This window comes from Verticillium alfalfae, genomic scaffold (genome assembly GCF_000150825.1).
Source record: "Verticillium alfalfae VaMs.102 supercont1.18 genomic scaffold, whole genome shotgun sequence".
Taxonomy (NCBI): Eukaryota; Fungi; Ascomycota; class Sordariomycetes; order Glomerellales; family Plectosphaerellaceae; genus Verticillium; species Verticillium alfalfae.
The window spans coordinates 59502-79094 of NW_003315021.1; the positions used below are offsets into that span (position 1 = coordinate 59502).

Genomic DNA, 19593 nt, shown 5'->3' on the forward strand with positions numbered 1-19593 from the left:
TTTTAACTCTATCTTGGCCCTGTCCACACGGTAAAATCTGCTTTCCTCCGGACCAGAAGCGCGACTAAGTAGTCATGTATCTGAAGCCACAATCGTTAAGCTCGACCGCCGGATGAGCTTCGTCCCTTGCACCCAACCCGCGGGACGGCACGAAACGCAGTTCTGTTAGCCGCCTGATGCGTCTTCTCATACAATTCTCTTATAGACTTTGACACGGGTTCGAATCCTCGTCGCCACAGGCCTGACCTCCCCTTTCGATCAGGGACGGCACACGGTCTGCGTTGCATTGCAGGAACCCCCTTCTACAACAAGGTCGACGAATCAACGATCATTGATTGCATCATCTACGTCGACACTCAAGCGTCTCCAGCGGCAACGTCGAGCTCTTCGCGCGGTTTTATCCCCAGGTTGGTCCACGCTGAGTAATCGCTGGCCTGTGAGAGGCTGACGAGTCTCCAACGTCGAGCGTCCTACCCTGTTAGATGATGCGCATGTGTTCACCCCAGCACATCGAGCTTGCAGCTAAGCCCTGAATCTGTCAATCACCTCAAACATAATTGGCTCCCACGACGAGTCGCTCGCCTTGACCTCGTTGCACAAAGCTGGTACCTGGTCCAATCTCTACAGATCTGGCGCCACTTTCGCTGTGTTAGCTTTCCTAGGCTCTCCCCCGCTATCACGGCACCGCGATCTACTCTGCTTGACACTTTGCAGAAATGCGAAAGCGTGATCCGCGTTACATACAATCCTTGGCTCTCACCTACCAGGTCGGTTTCGCTCGACACATCACATGAAGCCCACGGCATTATAACCTTCCCGGCTACACCAGTGCCGCTCGGATTTTAGTGATTGCCATATCTTTTCAGGGACAGTCTTCAAGCAGTCCAACATGTCGAACCAAGAGACCGGTTCGATGGCATCTCAGTCCAGCTCCGCACTATCCATATCAAATCATCCACCTGAAAGACTGCCCGGGCCATATCTTCTCCACGAGCTCGTTGCGCAACACTCAAAACTTGGTCTTCCTTCTGTTTCCTCTCTTTGTCATCTCGGCCATTTGTCTGAAGTATCCTACTCAGAACTGCACCAAGCTGCAGACCGACTAGCTACTAAGGTAGTTGCCTCGCGCGGCTTGTCTCCTCAGAGCGAGTTTATCGTCCCCGTCCTGATTCCACAGAGCACACAACTGTACATCGCCCTGTTAGCCATCTTGAAAGCTGGCGGCGCCTTTTGTCCCCTGAATCTCGACGCACCACCCGAGAGAATCAAGTTCATATTGCAGGATGTTGGTGCTAGGGTTGTGCTGACGACACCGGACCTGGCCCCCAAATTCGCTGGGGATGGGCTCGGTGTCTCTCTGATCACTTTGACGGACACCAACAATGTTTTTGACTTGGTCACGGATTTCTCAGTCGCTGAGGAAGAAACACCTACAATCAAGCCCCTAGAGCCCCAGAGTTTGGCATATGTCATGTACACATCAGGCTCTACAGGAACTCCCAAGGGAGTAGGCGTTACTCACGATGCCGCAACGCAAAGTCTACTCGCTCACGACCGCCATATTCCAGAGTTTGAGAGGTTCTTGCAATTTGCCTCGCCAACTTTCGACGTGTCTGTCTTCGAAATATTCTTTCCCTTGTTTCGAGGCTGTACGTTGGTGACCTGTGACAGGTCTAAGATGCTGGATGACCTCCCGGGTGTCATGACAGCAATGCGTGTTGACGCATGCGAGCTGACACCCACCGTTGCTGGAAGCCTCCTTCGAACCAGAGCAAGCGTACCCTCGCTGAAGCTGCTGCTCACGATCGGAGAAATGTTGACGCCTCGGGTTGTGAAAGAGTTCGGAGGAGACTCAACTTCACCGAGTATACTTTGGGGAATGTATGGACCGACAGAAGCAGCTATTCACTGGTCAGCAGCCCGTCGTATCACTTTTGGTTCTTTGACTGATGCTTCGCTAGTACATTACAAACTGCTTTCTCGGCAGATTCATCGCCCCGCGTAATAGGAGTTCCGTTCGATACGGTTTCATGTTTCGTCATTGAGATACCGCCTGACGACTCTAGCTTTTCTTTCACCGTATCACCAATCGGCCAAATTGGCGAGTTGGTGGTGGGTGGCCATCAGCTTGCAAGGAACTATCTGAACCGGCCCGAACAAACTGATGCGGCCTTCATAGACTCTCCCTACGGCCGTCTATATCGCACAGGAGACAAAGCTCGCATGCAATCAGATGGCACACTCGAGTGTTTTGGCCGGATTTCTGACGATCAAGTCAAGCTCCGTGGCCAGCGAATCGAGCTTGGTGAGGTTGAGCAGGCAGCCATACGAGACTCACAATGCCGTGACGCTATTGCCATGGTTGTCGACAACATCCTGGTTATCTGTTGTGTTCTCGAAGTCAAAGACTCATCTAAGGAATTGGCCTTTGAATCGATTCTGCAAACTTGCAGGCAATGGCTCCCGACGTTTATGATCCCTGGAGATGTGATCATCATCAACGAGTTTCCGCGGCTGGCTTCGGGCAAGATTGATCGCCATCAGATGAGGCGTCAGTACCAAGCCAACAAGAACACCAACACAACTGTGACGCAGAACGACCTGGGTCCTCTGGAAAAAAAGATCATGTCAGCGATTTCGGATTTTGTCGGGTCTCCCGTGACTCTTCTGGATGTTCTGTCAACACATGGCATTGATTCCCTCCAGGCAATTCAACTAGCGTCGGGCTGCGGAAGGAAGGTCTCCAAACATCTCCACTTGATGTGGTCAGCTCTAGGACAATCTCCACTTTGTGTACTAAAGTCCGAGCTGTGGACAATACGACTCCAAGACAGCATCATATCAAGCAGCCGCCGGCTGTGGACCAGATTTTGGCATCGAACGTCACCCTTCAAAGTATGGAGTCCCAGATCGAAGGATTTGACTGGGGTACCCGGCTCCAAAGTTCTATGCGGTTTGAGACATCCGCCAACATCAGTGCGTACAAAAATCTGCTCGAATTGGAATTTCCGGCTTCATGCTCTCTCGGGAAAATAAGAAATTGCATGAAACAAATGGTGCGGCAAAACGACATTCTCCGATCGGGTTTTGTTGAGACTGGGGGTAGCTTTGTGCGTGTGATATTCAAATCACTCCCAAAGTCCCATATCCAGACCGTAGATCAGTTTACGTTGTCCGCGCAACGGACTGCGGATGACTATGAGAGAATCTGGCTTCGCCCTTTCCAGGCGCAGGTTGCAACCTCCACGGCCGGAGCTCCCCCACGCCTTCTCCTGCGTATGCATCACGCCATTTACGACGGCTGGACCGTCGACCTCATGATTCAAGACTTGTCATCCATTCTTGCCGGTCAAGAAGCAGGACTTCGACCTCAATTCGGACAAGTAACAGCATTCATCAACTCGACTCCGCTGATAGACCTGGATATTTCTAGAGCATTTTGGGCAGAGCAGCTGTTTGACTGGCAAAAGCCAAGTTTCCCACGCCTCATGAGCCGACCACCTGATTCCTCAGAGCCTCAATCAATGTCGCGTACGCTGACGTTGTCGGAAGGGGACCTGAGAGAAGCGGCCAAGAAGCTCGGCTTTCATTGCCAGGTATTTTTCCAAGCTGCTATATCGTTGATCTGGGGCGCAATACTGGGAACCTCGGACGTCGTCATTGGTTGCGTCTCATCAGGCAGGACTCTCCCCGTCGAAGGCATTGAGGATGTCATGGGGCCCTGCATATCTACATTGCCTTTACGAACTGACCTCAAGGCTCTAAGAACTGTTGAGGATCTGCTAAGGAACACGCAAAGGACGAATCGAAGATCTCTGCGGCACGGCATTTTGCCCTTGTCCGAAATTTGCAGGGCTGCCAGTATACAACCTGGTGATGGCTTGTATGATGTACTCTTTGTCTATCAACAATCGCTCACTAGTCACCTACGACACGCATCTCCGATTCGAGAAATATCTCACCGCGACTTCCTAGAGACAAAAGTCTTGATCGAGATCGAACCTGTCCTGGGCAGTTTCAAGTGCCATATCACATATCATGCTGACGCCATGTCCCATGATTTCGCAACTCTCTTCCTCGACCAGATCGACTGCATGACTCGGACTCTCCACGTCAATCCAACCGCGCTGTTACATGATGTCTCGCAGTGCATGCCGCCTGCCCTGGCATCTATCTACAACTTAGAACCAGTGACATTGGCAGATAGCCCTGACCTAGCGACATGCTTCGAACGTTCAGCATCGGCGGCGCCTGATGCACAAGCGATTTGCTTTGCCAAATCCATCACCCCATCAAGCCTTGATTGCGTAACCATGTCTTACCAGGAGCTCAATGACCTGTCGAATCGTATTGCATGGTACTTGCGTAGTCAGGGAGTACTCGAAGGCGACACAGTCGCCATCGTGATGGAGAAGTCGGTCTTGCTTTATGCCACGATCCTGGGGACTTTGAAGGCTGGGGCTGCCTACTTGCCTCTTCTGCCTTCCACACCGGCCAGCAGACTGCAATTAATTCTTTCTCAGGCCTCGACTACTGTCTGTTTGGTCGATCAGCAGGCTATTGATTTAGTGGTAGCCTTCGTGGGCTGCCCGCTCTATGACATGCAGTCGACGCCACTGTCAAAATTTCCCACACATAACCCGCCTCGACAAGTTCAGTCCTCTCGTCCGGCATATGTCATTTACACCTCTGGGACGACCGGTGTTCCTAAAGGTATTGTGGTGACCCAGCTTAATATCACAAGCAATCTTGATGTTCTATCCCGTATATACCCCCACGACATGACAAGTCGCTTTCTGCAACTCTGTTCCCAAGCGTTCGATGTCTCGGTGTCTGAGATATTTTTTGCGTGGAAAACAGGTGCCTGCTTGTGCGCGGGTTCGAACGACACTCTCTTCGCAGATCTGGAGCAATCCATACGCTCACTTGGCTGCACACATCTCAGCTTGACACCCACTGTGGCGTCGCTCATTAGCCCATCCCACGTTCCGAAGGTTCGGTTTCTGGTCACCGCCGGCGAACCAATGACTTCAGCTGTTTCGGAGTCATGGGGCGAGTACCTCTACCAAGGTAAAACATGAAGCGGCAGCCCCTCACAACTCAACTAACAAGTGACAGGCTACGGTCCAGCTGAGACAACGAATATTTGCACAGTCAAGAAAATGACACAAGGCGACTACATTAACCACCTCGGGTTTGCATTTGAAAATGTCTCTGCTTTTGTCCTTTCAACAGATTCGATGTCAAGCGTTCCCCGTGGGTGCTTCGGCGAGTTCTGTTTTGGCGGCGATCAAGTTGCACAGGGTTACATTGATCTCCCTGAGACCACTAGCTCGAAGTTCGTCAACCACCCCGAGTTCGGCCGCATCTATCGCTCTGGAGACATGGGTCGGATGCTACCTGACGGGTCCTGCTCGTGACGGGGCGTCTGGACGGCCAGGTGAAATTAAGGGGCCAACGCATCGAAACCGGAGAAATCGACAGTATTGTGACAGCAGCCACGGAAGTTCTCTCGTGTACGTCACTGATCCTGCAGCCTACTGGATCGAGCAGCGAACAGCTCGTTTCTTTCTACACACCAGCAGCCCACACGAATGTAGGGAACGTGTTACTTGATTTCCGAGGTGAGCTCGCAGCCCTTAACCAGCAGCTCTTCATGCAACTATCGTCGCGACTCTCACGATACATGGTGCCGTCGTACCTGATCCCTCTGGGCACTATACCTCAGACTCCCAGCGGCAAGGTTGATAAGGTGGTGTTGCGCAGCCTCTTCAACGGACTCACCCGAAATCAACTCAGTCTCGTCTCCAGCAACCAAGGGCCTGAGACCGATGAAGATGAGTGGTCTGACAGCGAAAGACTAGTAGCTGAGGTGATTGCAGAAAGTCTGAACGCACCACGTGACATGGTCTCCCGCTGGCAACCGTTAGCAACGATCGGTCTCGACTCCATCTCGGCCATTTCTGTGGCAAGGTTACTTGGTGACGCGGTCAACCGACGCATCCCAATCTCACACATCCTACAGAACCCCTATGTTGCCCTCTTAGCTCGGCTTGCGACAGAGAACGCGCCAGATGGACGTCTCGTTAAGGACGTGGTGACTGACTCGCCATTTTTTCCCCAAGACATAAGGGAGCTCATTACCACGCAATTCGCTGAACACGAGCACGCTATCCAGGAGGTTCTACCTTGTACACCCTTGCAGGAAGCAATGCTATCAGCTGCTGGTGCTTCCTCGTACTCCAATCAGCTAGTCTTACGACTGGTTGCCTCCTCGCCAGAGATGAAAAGCCACTGGCAAACCTTGATTGATCGCCATGGTATTCTGAGGACGTGCTTCGTCACGACTACGGATGCCCAGTACGCTATTGCCCAGGTAGTCCTGCAAAGATGGGAGGTCCCGCTGAGGACTTTGAGGCACTCGAGCCTTGAAGACGCTGTAGAAAACTGTAGAAGACGAGTTCCTTTCGCTCTCGACTCACAACAACCGCCCTATGGCTTAGATCTCCTCGATATCGACAACACCTTTTTCTTGGTCTTCACCTGCCACCATGCACTTTATGACGGAGAGTCCATGAACGTTCTTCTTCAGGAGATAGAGCAGCTTGTTCGAGGAGAGGGCTTGCCACCGCCCATACCATACATGCCCGTGATACGACAGATGCTGTCACAACAACGAAGCAGCGAAGGCTTTTGGAAAGAAATGTTTAACGGATTCGTCGGAGGTAGGCAAGAAGCTTTCATCAGCCGCCAGCAAGCGTTGCCTCTGGGTTTCACGTCAACGCCACCCCAACCTCAAACGTACACTTCGCAGCTCAGGCTAGGCTTAACCGCCTGGCAAAAGGTTGCCCGGGACACCAACACATCAATATTAGCTCTTGGACAGGCTACCTGGGCCATCTTGCTTGGTATCGTGTCTGATCAGGATGACGTGTGCTTTGGAAACGTCATGAGTGGCCGCACTCTGCCTGTGAGCGGTATTGAACGACTGGTTGCGCCATGCTTTAACACGGTGCCCATTCGCATCGGAACCATCCGACGCATGCAGGTGACGGAGTTGCTAACAAAACTGCATGTGCTCAACTCAAAACTCCTCGATCACCAGTTCACCTCTTTACGGTCTATTCAAAAACTTGTGTCTCGGCCTGGTCGGAGCCTCTTCGACACTATGCTTCTGTTGCAACCCCCCAAGAAAGAGCTCGACAGCGCGATCTGGGAGGTTGCTGAGGATACCGGAGGCATGGATGTGAGGATTGTCTATAAGGTTGTTGTGATCTGGACTAACAAAAGTCACAGGTTCCGCTGCTTTGTGAGTTGATTCCAAATGCACACACCGATAGCGTAGAGTTGAGTCTCCACACCAATAGGTGAGTTACTTATCTCCTTGACTGTCGTTCGCTGTACTGACCAGCCAAGTGCCACGTTGGATCCTTGCATAGCATCATCAATGTCACAAGCTTTCTCGTACATCCTCTGCCACATTGCACGACATCATGCTACTGTTGTTCCCACCAAAGACGACCTGCCAGAAGATATTCGCAGCAGCATAGCAAACGCGTCCCACGAGTCGCCCCAAAACAACCTCGACCAACAAGAAAGTGGCGTCTCTGGTACAATCCACTCTGCAACTGTGCATGAAGAGCCTTGGAGCGAGCTGGAGAAAATCGTCCGCGACATCCTTTCAAAGCTCTCAGGCGTGCCACTGAGCCAAATCGGCCTCCAGACAACCATATTCCAGCTTGGTCTGGACAGTATCAACGCTGTTCAGATCGCCGCCCTCCTGAGAAATCAGAATCACACTGTCTCGACTTTTGACGTTGTCGACTGTCCTTCTTGCGCAAGCCTTGCTCAGCGAATCGCTCATCGAGTCGGGGATCAAAGCCAAGTACCCTTGATGTATGACGTGAATGCATTCCAACAAACAATCGCGTCGACCGTTGCGGTCCAGCTTCACACGGAACCGGAGGCAGTTTTCCCATGCACTCCGGTGCAATGTGGCATGCTGAAGGACTTTATCGAATCTGACGGGGTCGATTATCTCAATTACCTGGCGTTAGAACTCGACCAACATCTCAGCCCTGAAGAGGTGGAGAACGCCTGGAGAAAGCTTGTTCAAGCTCACACGATTTTGCGCACTGGGTTCGTGCCCGCAAACCATGCCGATGCTCCCTTTGCTATGGTGCAGCATTCCTTTGCAGCACATCTTGTGGCCAAGAGCGTGAAATTTTCGGACACGACTTTCGATGCGCAGGTTTGGAAGGCCCAAAGCTCTCAACAAGTGCTCAATGCCTTGGAACAACCGCCGTGGCGGGTAGCTCTGGCAACGCAAGGCGGCACAACGATATTGCATCTACTAATACACCATGCGCTGTATGATGCCTATTCTCTTCGCAGGCTGTTGGGAGATTTTGGTTCCATCTTGAATGGCTCTTCACCTCCAACCCCGACTGGCTCTACCCGAGACGTGGTTTCTGCAATCCTTGGATCTGCCCTGGCAAACGAGTCGTCGAAAGCTTTCTGGCAAGCAAAGTCATCTCAAACCATCATCAATAGGTTCCCAACAATGACTCCTCTGATTGAACCATCCTCGGCCACATACACGGAGACGTGCCGTTCGCGACTAGATTTTGCCACACTTCAAAGCCGAGCCAGCAGGGCCGACGTAACAATACAGGCCCTGCTCCAGGCTGCGTGGACTCGACTGCTCTCTGCCTATGTTGGCGAGCAAACGCTTGTATTTGGAGTTGTGCTTTCGGGCCGCACTTTACCAATGACAGATGATGCAGTGTTCCCATGCATCACAACAGTACCCGTCATCTCTCACAACCGAGCGTCCAACACAGAGCTTCTGTCTCAAATGATGCAATATAGCATCGAATTATCGGCCCACCAGCATGCACCTCTTTCTCAAATACAGCAATGGCTCGGTCACCCAGGCACCCCCCTATTTGACACTCTGGTCGTGTATCAGAAGACTGCAAACGGCCCGTCACCGGCCCAGAAGCTGCCGTGGCGTCAGCTCAGTGACGAGGGTAAGCTTGACTACGCTGTCTCCTTGGAGATCGAGCCGTCAAACGACGGGTATATCAGTCTCCATCTATCGTCTCATACAGGTGTACTTCCGCGGGAACAGGCGTCAATTTCCCTACGTCAATTCGATGCCATTCTAGCTGATCTTGCTACCAACCCACAAGGCCAAGAAGCTGAAATCTGGCATGATGATGCTGAATTGACATCTATTCTGCCGCCGCGCGACATTGAGATATACTCTGAGGTCGCATTTCTTCACCATTTTGTCGAAGAGACGGCTAAAAAATACCCTGACAGGACTGCTCTCGAATTCGTTACTGCCTTTACTGGGGAAAGCCCGGAGAGTCACAGCGTCACCTTTAAAGAGCTGGATGAGATGGGCAATCGCGTCGCCAACACATTGGCTCAACATGTTGCCAGGCGCGGTATCGTTGCGGTGCACTTTGACAAGTGCCCAGAAGCCTTTTTCGCCATCTTGGGCATCTTGAAAGCAGGCTGTTCGTTCCTAGCGCTTGACCCCTCGGCTCCGAAGGCGAGGAAAGAATTCGTCCTCAGAGACTCAGGAGCCGTAGCACTCTTGGCCCGCGATGCTCTGGACTTTCAGCCGGCGCAAATTGTCGTCGACATCAAAGAGAGCAAGCTCTACGCTGCCAGCGCAGAACCCTGCCAATTGGGCCACGATTTGTCAAAGGATGACACTTGCTACTGCCTCTACACTTCGGGAACAACGGGTACACCGAAAGGTTGTGAGATAACGCATGAGAATGCAGTCCAAGCAATGAGGGCGTTCCAGCGTCTATTTTCTGGTCATTGGGACGAAGAATCGAGGTGGCTGCAATTCGCTTCGTTCCATTTCGATGTGTCTGTTTTGGAGCAATATTGGAGTTGGTCAGTCGCCATGCCCTTGGTCGTTGTTCCTCGAGATATCATTCTCGACGACATTGCGGCGACGATACGACGCCTTCGCATCACACATTTGGATCTCACGCCTAGCCTTGCTCGACTTCTCGACCCGAAGGATGTCCCAACACTCTGCAGGGGCGTCTTCATCACGGGTGGCGAGGCGCTGAAACAGGAGATTCTCGACACCTGGGGCCCTCGGGGAGTCATCTACAACGCATATGGCCCCACAGAGGCCACGATTGGCGTAACCATGTATCAGCGCGTGCCACAGAATGGTCGCGCATCCAACATTGGGCGCCAGTTCGACAATGTTGGCACCTACGTCTTTGAGCCTGGAACTGAAAAGCCGGTCTTGAGAGGTGCCGTTGGTGAACTTTGCATTTCCGGAAAGTTGGTCGGCAAGGGCTACCTTAACCGCCCGGAGCTCACTGCCGAACGCTTCCCAGTCCTTGAGCATTTTCAGGAGAAGATCTACCGCACAGGAGATCTAGTTCGGGTCATGTATGACGGGTGCTTCGAGTTCCTTGGTCGTGCTGATGACCAGGTCAAGCTACGCGGACAGCGTCTGGAGATTGGAGAGATCAACCACGCCATCCGCACAGGTGTTGCCGCAGTCAAAGACGTCGTCACTCTTGTAACCAAGCATCCAAAAGTGGACAAAGATCTTCTGGTGACCTTCGTCACATCAAGCGAAGCAGCAACATCAATTGGCGAACTTCATGTGCTGGCGGAGGGAAACCTTCAAGCTCAGACAGGCAGTTCTGAAGGCATGCCGTCACAGACTCCCTGGCTACATGGTGCCGTCCTACGTCCTCGAGGTTCCTTTCATTCCTCTTTCCATCAATAACAAGGCGGAATTGAAGATCCTGCGGCACCTATTCTCCTCGTTGACACCGGAACTACTGCTGCACGTCTCTGCCCCTGCTCCCTCACAGGAAGCCCTAGCTACTACAAAGACTCAGAAGATGGTGCTGAGAGCTGTGTCAGAGTTCTCTGGCGTTTCTGCTAGCGAGCTTTCTTTGAACAGTAACCTGTTCGACCTCGGTATCGATTCGATCTCGTGTCTTCGACTCTCACGACTTTTAAAACACGACGGTCTGCGCACTGCAGGCCCGGCGTTGATACTCAAGAACCCGTTCCTCGGCGACCTCGCCGAAGCCCTCAATGAACCTTATGACCACGAGTTTCTGAGCGCCGTTAGGGAAGCTCGACAGCAGATTCATGCGTTTAGCCACCGCTTCAGACACGAGGTTCGGCAGAAACTCTTACTTCCAGCAGGGGTTTCTGTTGACTACATTGCCCCGTGCACTCCTCTGCAGGAAGGCATGCTGTCTCGGACATTTACACAAAGAGAAGAGTCGTACTTTGTTTCATTCCAACTCAAACTGAGTGATAACCTCATGGCAAGCAGGTTGCAAGAGTCTTGGGATAAGCTCGTTGCCCTACATCCGATTCTGCGGACTCGATTTGTTCCAACCTCGGGAGGGTTCGCTCAAGTGGCTCTTTCCCCCACGCAGATTCCGTGGAAAAGTCACACAGTCGACCAAAATGGAGTTAAGCTGCTCCTCCAGGATGCGCGCTCGTCCTGGATCAAGAATAACCAAGACAGCATCTTGGAGCCGATGGAATGCCTCCTAGTCAATTCCGAAGGAAATAGACTGCTGGTAGTGCACATTTTCCATGCTCTTTACGACGGAATCAGTTTCGAGTCCATGTTGCAGTGGCTAGCTGATGATATATCGCTGAAGTCTCATGCTCAGCGACCGGCTTTCTTGGACACCCTGTCATATGGGCCTCTGCAAAACTTCGACCACAGCCGGTCCTTCTGGTCAGAGCATCTCAGCTCATGCACTTTTGAGCCTCTGCCACGGACAGTTGCCGATGAAGCACCAGGTCTTCGCTCCGCCCGTCGGCTTTACAACGTTGAGAGACTCAGGGAGACAAGCCAAGCACTGAACATCACCTTACAGTCCGCTGTCTTGTCCTTATGGTCTGGCACCTTTGGCAAATACTTCTCTCCAAAAGCTGCGATGGGAGTCATCGTTTCAGGGCGCGCTCTTGACACAGAAAATGTTGAGGATGTGATAGGGCCCCTTTTCAACACCTTGCCTTTCTACCCAGACGTCGCCACGAACAATACGCTACAGAAGCTGGCGCAGAGGTGCCATGACTTCAACGTTTCAACCTTGCCCTTTCAGCACACGGCGTTGCGAAACATCCAGAAATGGTGCAGCGGAGGTCATCCTATTTTCGACAATCTTTTCGTCTACCAAAACGACGTGCCTTCGGCCAATAACGCGGAGCCATTCTGGACGGTAGAAGACAGCTTCATGGCCAACGACTACCCGCTCGCCTTTGAGGCGACTGCCAAGGGAGATGCTGACCTTCAGGTCCAAATTGTTGTCCGCCAAGACGTGGCAACTGAGGCTGACATCCAACGAATCTTGGAAGACTTTGAAGAGGCGATGTTTGCTTTGTCTACCGGAAGAGCGGGCACGTTGCGCAACCAAGCATTTGCACTGACCTCTCAAGAAAGCTCAGCGGGCGCTTCACCATTGACTACTCGAAGCGCTAGCACCGATTCCGCGGGACATTCAACAGACGTCAGCGCTCCGGAGTTCACCGTATCAAACTTTGGGTGGACAGAGGCAACACTCGCGATTAGGCTCGAGATATCGAAGTTGGCCCAAATCCCGGTCGAAAGCGTCTCCGAGTGCAACTCATTGCTTGAATTGGGCTTGGACAGCATTGACATAGTCAGCCTGTCAACTAGGCTCAAGCAAAAAGGTATCGACATTTCCATGTCTCAACTGTTACGAGCCCAAACCATCGAGAGCATGGAGAAGGTTATAGGACGTCAGTTGCTGAGCGACAGAGGAGAAAAGTCAGACTCAACATTCAATGCACTGTTGCTGCAGCTTCGCGAAGCAGTCGTAGCAACTGGGTACGACATGGAAACGGTCGACCACGTTCTGCCGCCAACGCCCCTTCAAGAATCCATGGTAGCCGACATGATAGACTCAGAATTTGAGCGATACTTCAACCACGACGTGATGGAAATTTCCAAGGGTACTATCGTGGAGTCACTAGTAGACGCTTGGCTCGAGGTTATCTCACAGTCACCAATACTGCGAACGGTCTTCTTACAAGTCGACGACCCACGGCTCGAACAGACATTTTGCCAGATTGTTCTGGCTCACCACTTGCCCTCTATCCAACACATCCAGGTCCAAGGCGAACAAGAAATCGAGGGAATCTGTGCAGCACATCGCCAAAATGCAAGGAAAGCAAGGGGTGCTTCACAATTGCTCCAGTTGACGATCGCGCACGTCGGTGATCGGAGTTATGTCGTTTTCAGCATTGCCCACGCTCTTTACGATGGATGGTCATTGGCTCTTCTTCATCACGACGTCGATTCGGCTTACCACAATATGCTGGAGCAACGCGCGTCTCCACGAAATATGTTGCAGAGCTTGCTGCAGTCACCGACTGACAAAAGCCAACGATTCTGGTCCCAATATCTAGCTGGTGCTCCCCCTTCACTTTTTCCAGAGAGTACGACGACCCCCACCGGCTCTGTACATCATGATGAGTCCATGTCAAGCTTGAGTTCTGGAGAAGTCTTGGCATTCTGCAAAAGAAACTCGATCACCTTGCAAGTCCTTGGTCAAGCCTGTTGGTCAACTGTTCTTGCCACACGAGTCAATGCTCTGGATGTTTCATTCGGTGTTGTCCTGTCTGGGCGCGACACAGAGGAGGCCCAGAAGCTCATGTTCCCTACGATGAATACCGTAGCGCTTCGGTGCGTTCTTCACGGCTCGGCCAGGTCATTCTTGCGTTACCTTCAGGACACCATGTCGGACATTTATGAATACCAAACGTTCCCGCTCCGGAAAGCACAGCTTGCTGGCAAGCAAACACCTGGAGGCCTTTTCAATACACTTTTCCTCCTCCAGCGGCAGCCAGACCTCGGCGAATACCGCACGAAAAAGGACGGGCTTACCAAGTCGGTCCAAACCTTAGCCGCGACTAACTTTGCGGTATGTGTAGAGTTGGAAGCAACAGAGGACCATCTTATTTGGCGCGTTGCTGGCAAAGGTGCGTCCACGTCCGAGTACGATGTCAAGGAGCTTCTGGAGCATCTCGACAAGGCAATGAACCACTTTGTGCAGAGACCAGAGAGCAGCCTCCTACAGTTCGAAGGCGACTGCACTTCAATTTGCAACCTTGGAGCTTTCGTATCCAATTCGCAAACCACAATGCTAGATAGCGGCAAGGGCAATGGAAACGCGATGACCCCCGAGGACCCCGAATCTCAAGTCGAGTCGACCATTCGTCAGATTCTATCAGAGGTTTCCGGAATACCGTACGAGTCCATATCGAGGAACATCACCGCTTACCACCTGGGCCTCGACTCTATCAGTCTTATCAAGGTATCCTCAATACTAAAGAAGAAGGACATCATGCTCGGCGTGCATGCCCTCCTGACGGCGTCGTCTCTCAGTCACATGGCAAAGGTAGCAGGAAATGCTCCAAAGGCACTTTCCGCAGAGGTGCAAGGGGCCTGCTTGATTCCCGACAAGATTAAATTCGAGCAGGTACAGAGCCTGGCAGGTTTTGCAGAATTCCAGGTCGAAGACATTCTGCCGGCGGTGCCAATGCAAGTCTACATGATGACTGCATGGCAAAACTCCCAAGGCCGTGTTTTTTATCCGGCGTTCCGCTATCGATTGGACGAGTCGGTGTCCCTGAATGCTGTACAAAAGGCGTGGGCAGACCTCACAGCGACGGAGACGCTTCTCCGTACTTGTCTCGTTGCAACAGGCGATTGGGACATGCCGTTCCTGCAAATCGTGCTAGCTCCAAGCGTTACAGGACCTCACTCGCAGATCTCGCTTCTCGGCAGTGGCTCGGAAAAAGAAGTGACGGGCGAGTGCTGGCCAAAAGTCAGAATGACCGCGGAACAGCGTGCGGACGGCGCGTGGGAGCTGACTCTCAATATACACCATGCGCTCTACGATGGCATCACCCTCCCCAGCATCCTGAACAAACTGAGACAAAATATCGTCAATTACAGCAAGAAAGATGAACATGAGAACCCTTCGTGTCGGTCATGGAGGTCATTTATTGCCCGCCACCAGTCTCCGGGCATCATCGATGAACGTAAGGCTTTTTGGACGAAATACCTAGCAGATGACGACAATCCTGCACCTCCACCTCCGCAGATGCATGATTCCGTAGGAGACAGAACTGCCTACCTCCGGCGATCCGCCGTCTCGGGCATGGGCACAAAGAGCACTGCATGCGCCAGCAATGGAGTTGGGCTACCAGCACTCATGTTCGCTGCAATTGCACGAAGCCTGCACGCAAGAAGAGTTCCGAGTAGCGAGCCTGTCATATTTGGCATCTACTACAGCAACCGAGCAGAAGAGGACAATCCGTCAACGGAGCTTTACCCAACGCTGAATCTGCTGCCGTTGAAGGTCATGGTCCAAGAGAAGACGGGGCTCATGGAGTTGGCGCAGAACGTTCAACAAGACCTACACCGTATCACATCCTTGACTAACTCGACCGTGGGGCTGTGGGAGATCAAGGAATGGACAGGCGTTGCAGTCGACGTTTTCGTTAATTTTCTCAACCTGCCCAAAGGGCAAGAAACCCCCAACGTTTTCCATGAGGTCGTGGATGATCGTCTCTTCAATGGAGTTGACAGGCCTACCTCACGGGCCAGTCCGGACCCTTCAAACTTTGACGCCCCTTGGTTGAGCAAAAACCCGGTTCGGGGTGCGTTCCCGGTACGTCTGCTTCCAATCCTGAACATGTCTAGTGGCTTACTGATAAAACCAGGCTGCGATGGATATCGAGGCTGCTGTGAACGGGGATGCATTGGACATAGGCGTATTCGGCTCTGTCGCAAGAACGACGATAGAAGAGGCCCAGGCTTTGGTTGATGGCATCGCGGAATGTTTGAGCATGTTCAAAGCGTAGGAGAGAGTATTGGAATAGATTGATATCTTGCCCACAGCACAGTGCTATCGTTGTCACCAGGATGAGCACAAGATTGGTGACGCTTCTGTGCTTAGATGTAAGTGTTATCTGTTGGACGAGGTCAAGTGTGAACGAAAGGTCTGTATTGGGAAGCTATTCTGCTGGGCAGGAGGGTGCCTGAAACTACCTAATCTATGAGAGGCACCAGGGCACAGGCCACCTGGCACCAGGTGAGTTGACCAAGTGAATGGCACCACCAACATTATCAAGTGCAGTGCAGATACTTAGAAGTTGAATTCGAGGGCTCATCGACACGCTTCCTTTCTGACTGACACGATACACGATTCTCGCCTGGAGCCGGCAAAACAAGATTACATCCGGTTGTAAAAGGCTAAGAAACCAGGGCTGCTAGCTCTTCGCAATGCAGTGATTGGGTGGCTTTTCATGCAAAAGCAAAGAGCGAGACGTGCACTCCCTGCGTCCGCGCCGCAAGCACCAAGACCGCAACGTGCTGGAGAAATTTGCGCCGAGTCAAAGTCAGAGCTGTTGGTGGTCTTGTCAGGGGCGGAAGTCCGCCTAACATGTTAGACCATCTCGGTTATCGGCATTGCACGGGGCTTCTATTCTGGCTCCGAGATGAAGTGGCGTCGGCGTAAGGACTTGGAGCGACATGTATGGTCAAATCTCGACAATAAAGGGTGACGAGAGGTAACGTATGGCAGGTATGTGTGCATCGGTCAGATACCTATTGAACTGGCAGATTTGCTGAGTACCCAATTTCTGTATCGGATCTTTCTTGCCTACAACTCGGCTCAAGCCATCCCTTTCATGTGATCCCGACAAGCAAGACGTTCGACATCATGGCCATCATGTCTCTCAGGCTCTTTACCTCAGCCATCTTGCTTGTTGCACCAGTCCTGGCCAAGACAGACCTGGCAGGCTGCACGCATTCCGACTCGGTTGTCACGCCGGCTGGCGGCTCCCCATACGCTACACGGATCTGGTTCGTCGAGGATACCGGCGAGATCTGCGAGTTCCTGGATTGCGGAGGCGGCCGCGCGCCGCCCAAGACGACAGTACCCGGGTGCGGTTCGTATGAGGGCACCGACACTTACAGCCCGCGCTTCCTCGCCCCTAGAACGACATCAATCGCGGTCGCAAGCACGTCTGAGGCCATCCCTGAAGCTCCCAATACCGATGCACCCTCTCTGGAACCGATGCCGAGTGGCTCAGCGGAAGCTGATAGCCTTTCTACTTCTCATATTGTATCGACCGAAGAGGCCCTGGCGTCGACCCAGTCATCAGAGGCATCTCAGGTGCTCTCGGGGCCCCAGACATCTACAGCCATTGTTACGACTGCGACGAAGACTTCAACGTCGGAAACTACCAGCGAAAGCGAAGGAACGGGGGCAAGCAGCCAGGTGTCCGCCACGGAGACGCCCAACGCGGCCAATGCCGGAAACAAGGGGATGATTGGGCTCCTTGCTGGAGCTGCCATGGGCGCAGTCCTGCTGTAAACGAATGATGTCCGCAAGAACCAAAAAATCTCAGGCCAGAGTCTCGTCGAACCTTGCAGAGATCGGAGTGTCCACTGCCAGTGTGCCACGGGTAGCTTTGCCGCTAGATGAAGGACTCGCAATTATCTGTACATGGCAACCACCCAAATTGTAACAGTAATAGATTGACGGCTGTCAAATGATGTTGCCGCTGGTGTATTGAGATGGGCGGGTGACTTGAACTAGATGTGATGACTCAGCATGCGATAAGATCACGGAAGATCCGAAGAACCGGACAGCCGAAAAAAATCCTCGCCTGGCTGAGGTGCCCCATAATCGCAATCATCACTAGGCGAAGATGCTCCGTCACTGTACACGCGCTCCGCAACCGACACCACCCACGGCTTCACCATCACATCACCCTCCTGACGGCTTCTCATCGCTCGTTACTGCTCGACCCATCTCTCAAAGAAAATAACCCCTCGGCATATCACAGCCATGGATCACACACGCGACCCCTGCCCCTGGGTCATCCTCAACGACTTCGGCGGCGCCTTCTGCATGGGAGTATGTCCCCCTTTCTCAAAAACTGCATCTCTACCTGCGATCCTCTGATGCAGGATTGATGCGCCATCCAAATAGTTGTGTTCGCTGCCGTCGTGAAGCCCCGAGACTGACGTGTTTTCTTCCAGGCTATCGGCGGTACGATATGGCACGGCATCAAGGGCTTCCGAAACTCCCCTTACGGTGAGCGGCGTGTTGGTGCCATCACGGCCATCAAGATGCGCGCTCCCGTCCTCGGTGGCAACTTTGGCGTCTTTGGCGGCCTCTTCTCTACGTTTGATTGCGCCGTGAAGGGAATTCGTCAGAAGGAGGATCCCTGGAACGCCATCATCACCGGCTTCTTCACCGGCGGTGCGCTCGCCATCCGTGGTGGCTACAAGTCGGCGAGGAACGGTGCCATTGGTTGCGCTGTGCTCCTCGGTGTCATCGAGGGTGTCGGTATTGGCTTCCAAAAGCTGATGGCCGGAAGCACCAAGCTCGAGGTATTTCCTCTCGTGCTCTTTATCCGCGATTGGCGATGGCTGACTCTTTCCAGATGCCCCAACCTCCTCCCTCCCAGCAGGAAATGTCTCTTGCTTAAACTTGCTTCGAACACATTCACAAACCGAAAGATTTCTTGATTTTCAGCGATTCAGCGTGACGCCGCTGGCTCTGTTATGATACGACGGACCGACCGACGGACCGATCGACCAACCCACTCCTCTCCTCTTCCAGTCTGCCACCCGACCGGGGCTTGACTTTTGTGTTCACCAAACCACGAATCATAATCATCACTTGCATACCAGGCGGAGGGGTTCCATGTACAATATGTAGACAGACCTCTACGGGGGCAAAGGGCGGCAGAAAGCGGTTTGCGGGCCATTTATGGGAGGCCCTGCAGATGGCGCTGGCAGAGAAGTGGCGTCAGGCGCTCGTCTGCGCCGCGCCGTTGGCCACGAGCCGTGCGGCAGTACTCTTCCAAGCTCTCGAGGTGAGCTTGGGAGGGAATAGAACCACCATTACCACACGCTTTTGCTTGTTGCCTTTGCTATTGACCGAATCGCCACAGTTGTTCATCTCAATAGGTACCTTCTACAGCCGAGTCACCGCGCCAGACCTCCGCATGGCTCCTTCCATCGTCGTCAAGCCATGCCCGAAACATGCCGGCACAGTTGTAGTCCTGCAGAACCTCTGATCGCGTCTTGAGGACATCGCCCTGCGGCCCGCGCACAACAGTCAACTCGATCCCGATGATGCCGCCCTGCCCCTCGCCCGTGCGACCCCAACGATCACCTGCGCTCTTCTGCAGCTCACCCCTGGGGCCTGCAATAGCCGACAACGCCTTCGCGCTGGACTCCCGCTTCCACTGTGCACGAGACACCACGGAGTGCAACGCGGCAATTCGCAGAAACGAGTCCCCATTGCCGGTTCCAGACCCAGCGAAAGATCGAGTAACCGTCGTCGAGCCGCCGCTTCGAGTCGGAAGTGGCGTGTACATCAAAGATTGGGGGAGGCAGTCAGCCAACAGTCGCCGGAGCCCCGTCACTGATGCCAACACTGGACCCAAGACTGCCGAGAACGCCCCCGCACGCCCGAGTCTGGACGCGGTCGATCCGTGGCCACCTTCCCCGTC

General features: G+C 53.0%; 4 protein-coding genes across 4 annotated transcripts in view; 3 read left to right on the plus strand and 1 right to left on the minus strand.

The window, feature by feature from the left end:
- Positions 1–594: 594 nt before the first annotated feature.
- On the plus strand, positions 595–15921 carry VDBG_10013 (conserved hypothetical protein; the record flags this gene model as incomplete). Its single annotated transcript, XM_002999673.1, has 10 exons — positions 595–1649; positions 1988–2605; positions 2707–5070; positions 5236–5407; positions 5485–6725; positions 6876–7246; positions 7297–7309; positions 7440–10567; positions 10689–15728; positions 15781–15921. 10 exons carry the CDS (start codon positions 890–892, stop codon positions 15919–15921), a joined length of 13848 nt encoding a protein of 4615 aa, XP_002999719.1.
- An 869-nt stretch (positions 15922–16790) lies between these two features.
- VDBG_10014 (conserved hypothetical protein) lies at positions 16791–17438 on the plus strand (the record flags this gene model as incomplete). The annotated part of the gene is made up of 1 exon (XM_002999674.1): positions 16791–17438. One exon carries the CDS (start codon positions 16791–16793, stop codon positions 17436–17438), a length of 648 nt encoding a protein of 215 aa, XP_002999720.1.
- Positions 17439–17915: 477 nt separating this feature from the next.
- VDBG_10015 (mitochondrial import inner membrane translocase subunit tim-17) lies at positions 17916–18561 on the plus strand (the record flags this gene model as incomplete). Its single annotated transcript, XM_002999675.1, has 3 exons — positions 17916–17984; positions 18110–18463; positions 18517–18561. The coding sequence occupies 3 exons, from the start codon at positions 17916–17918 to the stop codon at positions 18559–18561; spliced, it is 468 nt and encodes a 155-aa protein (XP_002999721.1).
- Positions 18562–18843: 282 nt separating this feature from the next.
- Positions 18844–19593, minus strand: part of VDBG_10016 (L-asparaginase) — a gene marked incomplete at both ends in the record, with an annotated part of 1442 nt that continues 692 nt past the window's right edge. The window contains 2 exons of the mRNA XM_002999676.1: positions 18844–18956; positions 19050–19432. Coding sequence (XP_002999722.1) covers positions 18844–18956; positions 19050–19432 — 496 coding nt within the window. The remainder of the gene's footprint in view (positions 18957–19049; positions 19433–19593) is intronic.